Here is a 13,222-nt window from a genome sequence, read left to right as displayed (position 1 = left end):
ATCCAGCAGATGAGAATAGTAGTCAATCAATCATATTTATTGAGCTATTACTGTGTGCAGAACACTGTATTAAACATTTAAGAGAGTGCAATCACATTCCCTACCCACAACGAGCTTAGAGTTTAGAGGACTTTAGAAATGAATAGATTAATTTTTCACTGTTAAGTGGAAACATAGCCCATAGAGTCATTCATTCAGTTGCATTTATTGAGTGCTTACTGTGTGCAGAGCACTGTAGTAAGCGCTTGAGAAAGTACGATACAATAATAGACACATTCTCCTCCTGTCTCTCCCCACTTCAATCTATACTTCATGCTGCTGCCCAGATCATCTTTGTGCAGAAACACTTTGGGCATGTTACTCCCCTCCTCAGAAATCTCCAGTGGCTACCAATCAACCTAAGCATCAGGCAAAAACTCCTCACTCTCAGCTTCAAGGCTCTCCATCACCTCGCCCCCTCCTACCTCACCTCCCTTCTTTCCTTCTACAGCCCAGCCCGCACCCTCCGCTCCTCTGCCGCTCCTTTGCCTCACTGTGCCTCGTTCTCGCCTGTCACTCAATCAGTCAATCGTATTTATTGAGCGCTTACTGTGTGCAGAGCAGTGTACTAAGCGCTTGGGAAGTACAAGTTGGCAACATATAGAGACAGTCCCTACCCAACAGTGGGCTCACAGTCTGTCCCGCCGTCGACCCCCAGCCCACGTCCTCCCGCTGGCCTGGAATGCCCTCCCTCCGCATATCCGCCAAGCTAGCTCTCTTCCTCTCTTCAAAGCCCTACTGAGAGCTCACCTCCTCCAGGAGGCCTTCCCAGACTGAGCCCCCTACTTCCTCTCCTTCTCCTCATCCCCCCAGCCCTACCTCCTTTCCCTCCCCACAGCACCTGTATATATGTTTGTACATATTTATCACTCTATTTTACTTGTACATATTTTCTATTGTATTTATTTCATTTTGTTAATATGTTTTGTTTTGTTGTCTGTCTCCCCCTTCTAGACTGTGAGCCCGCTGTTGGGTAAGGACCGTCTCTATATGTTGCCCACTTGTACTTCCCAAGCACTTAGTACAGTGCTCTGCACACAGTAAATGCTCAATAAATACAATTGAATGAATGAACACTCTTTGCCCATTAGTTTACAGTCTAGAGGAGGAGACAGACATTAATATAAAGAAATGACATTAGATGCAAGTGAATTAATAAATAACAAAAATAAATTCACAGAGTTGTATAATGTAGGCATTGTGTTATGGAAAATAGTATGACCATCCTGGATTCAATAGAAATTATGAACATAGGAATAGATTGTTCAGAGATATCACAAGTACAGACATTTTTCACTACAAGTTCCTTTGTTATTGTTATGGCAATCACTAGCAGAATGCTTTAAACCCCTGACACTCAATTTTTTTTACTGTATTAAATGCTGTAAATTGTAATAATAATAATAATAATGATGATGGCATTTGTTAAGCAATTACTATGTGCCAAGCACTGTTCTAATCATTGGGGTGGGGGTGCAAGGTAGTCAGGTTGTCCCATGTTAGGTTCACACTTTTAATCCCCATTTTACAGATGAGGTAACTGAAGCACAGAGAAGTTGTGACTTGACCAAAGTCACACAGTTGACAAGTGGCAGAGCTGGGATTAGAACTCATGACCTCTGACTCCCAAGCCTGTGTTCTTCTCACTGAGCCACGCTGCTTCTCTAATTCTTTGTAGAATCACAAAGAATTGTATGGTACAATAAGCAAGGCTGAAGCAGAGACCGGGAAGCGTAGCAACATCGCACCTTGACGGACACCATGCGCACAACCAAACCTACTTGTTCCAACTTCCGGATCATGTTATACCAATCAGATTTATGAATAAGAAGAACTGTCTCTAATTATTCCTCTGTGTTAAATCCAAATCTTATAGTGAAAGCACGGGTTATAACAGAACTGCTTGAATGCTGAAGTGGCTTGGTTTGAGAGATTTGGTCATTTCCCTCTTACCTCTGACCTGTGGCTCTCCAAACATCTTCACTAAGATGTAGGTTCTTCTGAATCCTGGGGTGGTTTGGGGGAGAAGACCCAAGGTCACCAGAGGGTGTAGTTTAGGGTCAGGGACAGGACTCTACTTCCCACTGAGTTGGTGCCTAATAGATACTACTGTTTGATTGAGAATCCTGCAGGAGCTACAAATCTCCAGCCCAACCCAGTCCATTCTGAGTGGAGCCCTAGGCCAGAGTCCAGATCTGTTTTGGGACTGAGATGGACCAGCGTGAGCCTGAAGTAAACAAAGAGGGCTATGTGAGTTTGGGTACCCAAGCTGGGAACTTTAGACTCCACAATCCAGATAGGAAGCAATCATCTGCTTAATGATCCCTCAGTGAGAGAAAGTGCTTCAGTAATAAGGCCTATTTGTTGTTGTTTCACTTCATTCATTCATTTGTATTTATTGAGAGCTTACTGTGTGCAGAGCACTGTACTAAGTGCTTGGAAAGTACAATACAACAATAAAGAGAAACAATCCCTGCCCACAGTGGATTTACAGTCCTGAGGGGGAGGAGACAGACATCAAAACCAGTAAACAGGCATCAATATAAATAAATAGAATTATAGATATATACATAAGTGCTGAGGGGGAGGGATGGGGGAAGAGCAAAGGGAGCAATTCGAGGTGACGCAGAAGGGAAGGGGAGCTATGGAAAAAGGGGCTTAGTCTGGGAAGGCTTCTTGGAGGAGGTGGGCCTTCAGTAGTGCGTCAGAAGGGCTTTTTCACTTCAATTCCACATCTCCTGCCAAAGTCTCCCTGGGCCATAATAGGGGAGGAGCAAGAGGAGCATCATTAGAGAAGCAGCCTGGTGGATAGAGTCTGAGCCTGGGAGTCAGAAGGTCACAGGTTCTAATCCTGCTCCAACACTTGTCTGCCATGTGACCCTGGGTAAGTCATTTTACTTCTCTGTGCCTCAGCTCCCTCATCTGTAAAATGGGGATTGACACCCATGTGGGATGGGAACTGTGCCTAACCCTATTTGCTTGTATCCACCTCCGTGCTTACTACAGTGCCTGGCACATAGTAAGCACTTAACAAATGAGTTTTCCACAAACCATCTATATGTTCTGAGCTGATTTCTTTGTTAAAACAAAGTAATCAAGAAGCAGCGTGGCTCAGTGGAAAGAGCTCGGGCTTTGGAGTTAGAGGTCATGGGTTCGAATCCTGGCTCTGCCACATGTCTGCTGTGTGACCTTGGGCAAGTCACTTAACTTCTCAGAGCCTCAGTTACCTCTTCTGTAAAATGGGGATGATGACTGTGAGCCCCATGCGGGACAACCTGATCACCTTGTATCCCCCCAGCACTTAGAACAGTGCTTTGCACATAGTAAGTGCTTAACAAATGCCATTATTACTATTATTAACAAATGCCACATTTATTATCAAGCGCTTAGTATAGTGCTCTGCACACAGTTATCGCTCAGTAAATATGATTGAATGAATGAATGAATAACACTGGCCAAACCATAAGATTCCGAGACCAGTTTGTGCAAGGTCAGCCCAAGGCGCTTCTTGTTACTTGGGGTCCCTTTAATCAAGCAGATGCATCATGGTGTAGTAGAAAGAGCACAGTGCTGGGAGTCAGGGAACTTGGGTTCTAATCCCGGTCTGCTTCTTACCGGCCATGCGAACTAGGGCGAGTGACTTTTCTTGCCTCGGTTTCCCTATATGAAAAATGGAGGATTCATTACTGCTTTCACATAGTAATCGATTAATAAATGCCATCATTATTATTACCTGTTCTCTCTACCCCTTAGACTGTCATCCCCATTTTGGACAGGTACTTTGTTTGACTTTAATGATGGTATTTGTTAAGCACCTACTCTGTGTCAGGCACTGTTCTTAGCACTGGAGTGGAAACAAGCAAATGGGATTGGACGCAGTCACTGTCCCATGTGGGGCTCAAAGTCTCAACCCCCATTTTCCAGATGAGGTAACTGAGGCCCAGAGAAGTGAAATGACTTGTCCAAGGTCACACAGCAGACAAGTGGCAGAAAGCAGGGATTAGAACCCAAGACCTTCTGGCTCCGGGGCCTGTGCTCTATCCATTCTGCCACGCTGCTTCTCAAACTTGATTTGACTTGATTATCTTCTGTCTACCCCAGTGCTTAGGAGAGTGCAAGGTACACAGTAAGCACTTAGCCCACAGTTATTATTATAATCAGACCTTTTCTGTTGCTTGAGAACACCCTCTTTAGGAACAGCAGCCCCCACCTTCCCCAGCAGAGGTATTGGGTTGAAATTGCTATCTTTGCTGAACACATTCATATCAGCCAAGAGTCTCCTATAAACTTACAATTATTGCATAATGTTTTAGTCCAGTTGATGGCAATGTGTGTGGAGTTATGGTAAGTGACTACGAGCTGAGAGATGGAAATTGGGGTCTTTCCAAGGTAAAGTAAAAGGATGGAATAGTCTTAGTCCTCTCAGAAACCATCTCATGAGAAACATAAAAGAATGGTCGGCCTAACGGGAAAAAGGAAAAGTATCAGAAAATAGAAAACATTTGCAGTCTCACGTATTGAACCATGGATTTATGAGAGTGACCTTAAAATAGCTAATTGTTCAAGATTGTCATGGTCTTTGACATGGTGCTCCACGCATGAGGGAAATGTTCACATGGGGTTGACTTTTTTGTCTCCACCCTGGAATTTGCCCAATAAGCCTAGGAACTTTTTGTTTATTGTGGTGTCCATGCAATTTCTGGATATCATGTTAACTACCTTTGCTATGTATCTTAAGCCTGTGGCTGTGTGCCTTTAACAGACTCCTCCCAAATATTTCTCCATTTCTATTCTTTCTCTTTCTGTATAATAGATAAAAATCAAATTGCCTTTCTACATTCTGAATTTCATGTGCACTTTATTTTTAACTTTGCACATATGTAAATCACTGTTTTAAACCCTAGACTTTCTATTGCCTTGAACTTGATTAAAATGTGTTTCTAAATTGCAAGTTTTGACTGGAAACTTAATATTTAAAAGATGATTCCCAGGCTACAGTCAGATGCAGATTACAGACTGGAATTAATTTATGATTTAAATGAAGTCTTGAAAATTATAGATTCATATTGGAAATTAAGATCCTAGTCATGGCATTGAAATTGTATACAATGCAAATATTACATGGTGTAAGTTTCTGTGTTATTTTACAAGGATCTGGAGTGTGGAAAGAAAGTAAGTGATAGATCTGCAGTGAAAAATGGTTTAATCACAGTACAACAGCCTCTTAAAAAATTAAAATCTGACCAAAAGGCACAACTCAATAAGTTGCAATATAGGAAGTATTATTTTTCCAGTACCAGGCAAAAGGATATTAAACAATTCAACAAAATTACTCTAGGGGGTAGGTGATAAATAAAACTCTTAACAGGATATGTACCCATTTAATAAATAATCATGGCCTTGTACATGTGTAATGTTGGGGAAAAAAATATTTTTATTTTATAAATGAAACCAGCAAACCTGAGGGAATGCAGAATGAGAGGGACAGCTTTATTTGTAACATTTTCCTTTGTTCATCCCTGTTCTTTTCCCATAAAGATGTGGGTGGGTGGAAAGCGAACATGAAAATATTTGGGTTATAGAAGTTTTCCATAGAATCATTTAGCCAAAAGACAGAAGGTTTTCAAACTGATGTTATATTAAACAGTCATCAAAGGCCGCTCATAGCTCATATCAGTGAGGAAGAAGCATTAGGTCAACCTCTCAATCAATCAATAAATCAATCGTATTTATTGAGCGCTTACTGTGTGCAGAGCACTGTACTAAGCGCTTGGGAAGTACAAGTCGGCAACACATAGAGACAGTCCGTACCCAACAGCGGGCTCACAGTCTAGAAGGGGGAGACAGAGAACAAAACCAAACATACTAACAAAATAAAATAAATAGAATAGATATGTACAAGTAAGATAAATAAATAAATAGAGTAATAAATATGTACAAACATATATACATATATACAGGTATATATATATATATATATATGTACTTCCATATTTGTCCAACTAGTTGGGCGAGAAGAAAATGGCACAGTGCACCAGTATTATTTATTTACTGAGTTTTCCACAAACCATCTATAGGTTCTGAGCTGATTTCTCTGTTAAAACAAAGTAATCAAGAAGCAGTGTGGTCTAGGGGGAAAGAACACAGGCCTGGGAATGAGGGAACCTGGGTTCTAGTACCCGTTTTGCTACTTGTCTTCTCTGTGAACTTGGGCAAAACACTTAGCTTCTCTGTGCCTCAGTTTCTTCATCTGTAAAATAAGGATTCAATACCTCTTCTCCCTTCCCTCTAGACTGTAAGCTCGCTGTGGGTAGAGAGTATGTCTGCTTATTGTTATATGGTACTCTCCCAAGCATTTATGAATGAACGAATCAAGACTTTGAGCCTCATAATGGACAAGGACTGTGTCCTCTACATGATTATCTTGTATTTACTCCAGTGCTTAATACATTGGTTGACACATAGTAAATTCTTAACAAATACCATTATTATTATTATTATTATTATCATTATTATTAATAGTGAAAATTTTATCCTCATGACTGATTAAGACCAAAAGCATAACACATATCAAAATGTAAAGCATCTCTTTGCCTGCCGCATGGGAATCCAGTTTTCGCAATCAGGTAGTCAGTCAGTCATATTTATTGAGCACTTACTGTGTGCAGAGCACTGTAATAAGTGCTAAGAAGAAGACCATATAACAATAAGCAGACACATTCCCTGCCCACAACAAGCTTACCGTCTGGAAGGGGATACAGACATTAATCTAAATAAATAAATTACAGATATGTACATAAGAGCTGTGGGGCTGGGAAGGGGAGTTGAATAAAGGGAAAAATTCAGGGTGACTCAGAAGGGAGTTGGAGCAGTGGAAAGGAGGGCTTAGACAGGGAAGGTCTCATGCAGGAGATGTGCCTTCAATAAGGTACATCTCCAAGAGTAGTATCCATGAAGGGGCCCAGATCAAGCATATTTAACAAATGAGATTGTTTTATTCTCTCCCAACTAAGGCAAAACCAGCCCAGTTCCACTTTCTTATCTTCCTTAAGGTGTCCGATCTTATTGACTTTTCTTGCATAGTTTTTCATAGGTTGCTGCAAAAGGCATAAAGTGAGTTGATGGCTTGGGTAAGACCCAGGAAACATGGAAGCTTGTGTGGGCATCTCACTCATCAAAATGATGGTCTCTTGAAAAAATGAAACAAAGAGGCACTAGTGTCTGGGGAAGGTTTTCAGCAGATGATCACAAGGTTTTAAGTGGACAGTCCCATAAAAATGTAACCATTCACACATTTGGGGAAGGCCAGGTTCTGTTTGGCTAAATGTCACTTTGGATAGCTAGCTTTTGTTTTAGATGGAATGGATTGTCTCAGTCCACTCTGCATGTTGAAAATTTTGGCCTCCTCAGCTCTAAACGAAAGGCCCAGGACTGTTCCAGGTCCAGATTTGATGTGGTGTATTTTCCTTTTCCAGGTGAAATGTGATGCCAAAGCAACTTTGGCCAAGCCCAAGACCAACCATAATAACTGTAAGAAAGGCTTGAGCGAAGACAAACAGAAGGTTGCCATTGGCGAAGAATGCAGGGCAGATGAACAGGCATTTCTCGTGGCACTTTATAAATACATGAAAGAAAGGAAAACACCAATAGAACGAATTCCCTATTTAGGTTTTAAGCAGAGTAAGTATGCTTTTGTTTTCCTATTTCTTTTGCCATTTCTAAAATTGCTCAGATCCTTCATGAAAAGCATTTTCACACATATTATTTGAAAAACCCGATTTTGGGTTAAGTGACTGGTGTTTATACTGGAGCTATACATTTCCTATGGCAAGCACTGGTCTCTTCCCTCTAGATTTACATCTCTCCCTTTTGGGGCAGTTGCTGTGAGATATTTATAGGCTTAAATCCACTGATTATGACTGGAAATAGGCATGTTGAAAGTTTCTAGTTTTCTGTTTTGTCAATCTGCAGCAACCTAAATGCCTTTCTTCTGAGATAATAACATGACGTAGCTTTATTATGCACAGATGTTGCCTGTGAAAAGACAGATATTAAAGGAAGACATTTAAAGGTGGTCAGAACAGTCACAAAGGGAGAGCATGTTTTCCCAGCTCCAAATGTGTGTAGAGATAACAAATAGCTGACTTCAGAAGACACAAGAAATCCACAGTATTGAACACAGAAGGGCATATTTAAAATGCTATGACAGGTAAATTTCAAATGCTGCAGAGGTTTTTGTGGCTGATGGAAAAACCATAGCCGATGAGAAAGGCAGAATTCTGTAAAGGAGGAGAGGAAACACAGCACTCTTTTTGATTTTCAGACTGTAAATTTTGCCAATGGATTCAGTGTGCCCAGAGAGAAGAATCCATGGTTGAAATATTATTTCCCTAAATGCATCTTCTGAGATGAAAACCATGTGTTATTTTGATGAAGAATGTCAAACCTGTATGTTTTACATAACAATTTACATACCTAATAGCGATTGGCACTGATTGCACCACAACTCTAGCAGCCATTATAAACTTATATAACTACGAATGATTACAATGTTTGTCTGAAAACTGGTTGCTTGAAATAGAAGTAAAATTAATGTACTATGAACAGCTTTGTTGCATTATGCATTGGTTCAGATTAAATCAAGGCCTAAGCAAAGCTCCTGATAGCTTTGAAACAGAACAGGGTTCAATGAGGCTTTGAGAACGTTTTGTGTCAAAGACCACTTCTTGATTTTCATTTTATTCTTCAGTCCCCTAGTAAGGAATTATTTGAAGTTCAAAAATGTTTCTAATCTACCCAGTGCTCTGGCCATGTCATATTCCGAGCTATTTTGTTCAAATGAATAGGGGTTGTTAGCAGTTAAGTATTTTTGGTTATCATAAATATGTGCAAACATGGCAAAGAAAACCTTGTAAAAAAAAATTGCAGACCCAAATGAGTTTGTGGATTGAGCCAGTACACCCACAATTCACCTGTCAATTCCTCTGTGAACAAATACTTTCTGCCCTCTGTGATCTGCTCCATTATTTCTGACACTAGTTTGAAATATGTGTGTGGTATGTACAGTGGAGGTCACCAAACTGTTCTGAAATATAGAATGGCCCCTTAATATGGTACAGACATCTGTTATTCTATTTTACGAGTAATACCACATTAAAAGGTATGTAATATATTGATTATGGGGTTCTTAACTGAGAGGAGATAATGTATTATGGCTTAATCAATGGATTCTTTATACTAGCCCAGTGCTGAACTCTGTTTTGAAAATAATATGCTTTTTCTAAGGATGGTTGAGTAACAGCCAAAGACCTAAAGCTATTCTTTGTTTCTTATCCTGAAACCAATATCATTCTGCAGCTTTATTAATTGGCCATAAGAAATATTTTAAGAGCAGTATATCCTGATGGTAAATTGTTTCCCACAAATATATCTCTGTGGGGTGTTTTAGCATTTCGGGTTCTCTCATTGGAAAGTAAATGTTTGATTGACAATATTTTGAAATATGTTAATGCAATGCTTATCTAAATACTTATTGTCCCTCTAACAGTTAACCTTTGGACTATGTTTCAAGCTGCTCAAAAACTGGGAGGATATGAAACAGTAAGTGTTTAAGTAACTTAAATGAAATAATTGTGCAATCTAACTTTCCCCTATTTGACAAAAATGTAGAAAATGCAAAAGCAAACAATCATTTTGCCTGTACACACTGGAGGTTTATTGGGTCGCTCTTGGAAATGGTCCCAATTAGTTCCAGGTTTGGCAAAATTGTAAACTTGTCATAAAAACTACAAGTGGAAAACATATGTAACTCTTCCTTGTCAAGGAAATTAGTTGGGTCTGTAATTTTTTCCCATGTTGAGAAAGGGCTATTATTATACAACAAGCCAAGATTGCATAAAAGAAATTTCACTTGGCAACATACCTGACATCTGTTCATGTCTAATATGGGAAATGTATTAAAGGCTTTCAAAAGTAATCAGTATTGGCTATTAAGGAACAGAATGCAGCAGGATCTTCTCCTATTGCTAGGGCAAAATGATAAAAAAAGCTTTATTAGACAGGGGTCAATACCAAATAAACAGGAAGTTATCAAAGTAATTCAGAAAAATCAATCAATCGTATTTATTGAGCGCTTACTATGTGCAGAGCACTGTACTAAGCGCTTGGGAAGTACAAATTGGCAACACATAGAGACAGTCCCTACACAACAGTGGGCTCACAGTCTAAAAGGGGGAGACAGAGAACAGAACCAAACATACCAACAAAATTAAATAAATAGGATAGAAATGTACAAGTAAAATAAATAAATAAATAGAGTAATAAATATGTACAACCATATATACATATATACAGGTGCTGTGGGGAAGGGAAGGAGGTAAGATGGGGGGATGGAGAGGGGGACGAGGGGGAGAGGAAGGAAGGGGCTCAGTCTGGGAAGGCCTCCTGGAGGAGGAAAAAAAGTCTGACACATTTTATCAGCTAATTCTACCTGACATGAACGGTTTATTTTTAGCTCACAAGAAAATTGGATGCCCAGGATTTTACAGCATGTATTTTGAACCAATAAAATGTTAGAGCAACAAAGTTTGATTAAAATCTTGAAATAGAAGAAAGAGCTGCATTAATATAGTACATAGAGATGACATCTGCAATAAAACCAATTGACACAAGATGTCGTCATTGGAAATATTTTCTTTGCACAATATAATCTGATTAAGTTGTACAGTTTTTACTGCAATTGAATAAGAAATTATTTTTTCTTTCCTTAAAAAGTAATCTGGATTATCTCTAGTAAAATGACAATAAGACAGAAAATGAAGAAAATGAAATTCATTTTAGCTTAAATGTAATAAACAGTATGTTTGCCAGATAAAGTATATTGCTCCATAAACTAATATAATAGCTTGATGTAATAGGCTGGGGGGCCAGGGGGAGGGAGGAGAATGTTCTATGTGGCACAGAATACCATTTATCCTATGTTTGCTGCATATTTTGACGGTCTCTTTTCATGTGTGTGTATGTGTGCATGTATCGATTTTATTTTCCGTATGGTATGTGTTTGTTGAGAAGTGAATATAGTTTTTGTATTAAACCAAAGATTAAGGATGTTTCCTAGATCTTTATGAATTTCAGCCAACATGCCCTTTGTAAAGTGACTCTGTATGAGTCTAAAACTACAGAGAGTATATGTGTATGTGTATCTAGCTCTCTATTTACATGTAATTCTGCTATACAGAGTTGAGGCTGTGTATGGGCCTAGGGAATAACTGCTTGTGGCACCTTGTTAGATCAGGGGTTAACCAGATCCACCAGTCTGCCCTGTAAGCAATCACCTGGTCAATCAATCATTCATATGTATCAAGTGCTTACCATGTGTTGAACACTATACTAAGCATTTGGGAGAGTACAGTATAACAGAGTTGGTATACTCATTCCCTGCTCACAATGAAATGACAATCTAGCCCTACCCCTTCTCTTCTGTGTTGCCTTTGCACTTTGACACTTATCCCAGCCGCATGGTACTTATGTGCAAAGTCTCATACCTTACTATATCCCTTATATGTAATTAATTTTAATGCTGCTCTCTCCCTGCAGACTCTAAGCTCCTTGTGGGCAGGGATTCTGTCTACCAGTTCTATTGTACTATGCTTTTCCAAGACTTATACAGATTCTGGACACAGTAAGTGCTTAGTAAATACTATGGATTGATTGACTGATTGAAGGAAGATGTTTTAGTTTGAGAGGTAGGAATCACCTGTATCACATTACAGTAGACGTGATATCTATTGAGCACCTACTGAGTTCAAAGCACTGTACTCTCCCCAATCTGCCTTTCCCGATAAAACCCTCTTTTATCTTACTCCCTCTTCCTTCAGCATTGTCTATTTTCACTTGATATACCCTTGATGTGCCCTTTCAGCTCTACAGTAAAGTACATATCTGTAATTCATTTATTTACATTGTCTGCCTCCCCTTCTAGACCCTAAGCTCCTTTTACAGCTCTGTTGTGTCCTACTCTCCCAAGCACTTAGTACAGTTTCTGCACACAGTAAGTGCTCAGTAAGTGCCATCAATTGACTGGTTGATACTAAACACTTGAGAAAGTAGGACAAAAGCAAAAGACCCATTCCTTGCCACTTAGAGCTTCCCGCTTAATGAAGAGAGTCCACACCCATGTGAGAAGACTGAGTGTGAAATTTTGACTGATTGGGATGAAAAATGCCTCTCTTGTTGGCTTTAGTCTACGTTTTCACCCCTTCAGGCAGGGCTTCACTGACCCAGCCAGCTCAGGCTGCCTGGGTTCAGCCCTATTTTAAAGTATGAGTCTGTAGTCATGCTCAGTCTCCATTCTTGGGAACAAATGTAAATTGCTCATGTTGAAATTTAATCCCATTCCTTCTTGTTCTGTCCAAGTGATAGCCATCTGTAGTTTGAGATATTTGAATCTCTCCATGGACTGTTTTGGGGATTATTAGGTATATTCATGAGCACTTCCCCAGGAGCTGTTGCTACAGGGTATGTCACAGTACCTTACTATCAAGGTGAAAATGCCTTGATTTTTTTCCTTGATTTTTTAGAAAAGATGTTTAATGTGAACTCATGAGAGAGACAGAAAAGAACTGATGAAAGAAAATACGAGGCAGTCTTGAGGAATCCACAAGTGTAAAACTTTGAGAAAGTTTTAGCTGTTCTGTTTCTAACTCGTGCTGGGATAGAGACATCTCCCTGGAATCTGTCCTGGTTATAAAATAAGCCATTTTAATTGGCTTGTTTTTGTTCGTGGTTATAAACTATGTCAAAACTTCTGGTTTGAGTTTCATATTGTGGGATCATCTTGTTTTAGTCCTTCACATCCCTCAGATTGAATGACAAATTTAAAGACAGACGGTATTTGATTCCAACCTTTATGTTCTCCAACTTGTAGCCTAAGCACAATTCCCAGTGGCCTCTTGCTCTAGATCTGGTAATGGATGTTTTATCTGCAAATCCTTACATTGAGAAACCACAAATGAATTTGGATAGATTTAATTTTCTGTAAAAATAATTCATTGGAACTAAAAGGAAGACCGTCGGTTGCATGCCCACTTCATGGCCACTTCAGACTTTTCCTTCTGATTGTGTTGAAGGGAGCACAGAGCCAGTGGATGGGCAAGGCTGGAGCGAGGATGCTCTCAGAGGCCCA

At 39.7% G+C, this 13,222-nt stretch overlaps 1 protein-coding gene across 4 annotated transcripts in view; it reads left to right on the top strand.

The window, feature by feature from the left end:
- Nucleotides 1-13,222, top strand: part of ARID5B (AT-rich interaction domain 5B) — a 171,582-nt gene that overhangs the window by 127,130 nt on the left and 31,230 nt on the right. For 3 of the 4 annotated variants that reach the window (XM_038743510.1, XM_038743512.1, XM_038743513.1), the window contains 2 exons: nt 7,515-7,719; nt 9,587-9,639. In XM_038743510.1, coding sequence (XP_038599438.1) covers nt 7,515-7,719; nt 9,587-9,639 — 258 coding nt within the window. The remainder of the gene's footprint in view (nt 1-7,514; nt 7,720-9,586; nt 9,640-13,222) is intronic. The other variant, XM_038743511.1, reaches the window with a different exon arrangement.

This window comes from Tachyglossus aculeatus, chromosome 3 (assembly GCF_015852505.1).
Source record: "Tachyglossus aculeatus isolate mTacAcu1 chromosome 3, mTacAcu1.pri, whole genome shotgun sequence".
NCBI lineage: Eukaryota > Metazoa > Chordata > Mammalia > Monotremata > Tachyglossidae > Tachyglossus > Tachyglossus aculeatus.
This window is presented reverse-complemented; position numbering and strand designations above follow the sequence as displayed.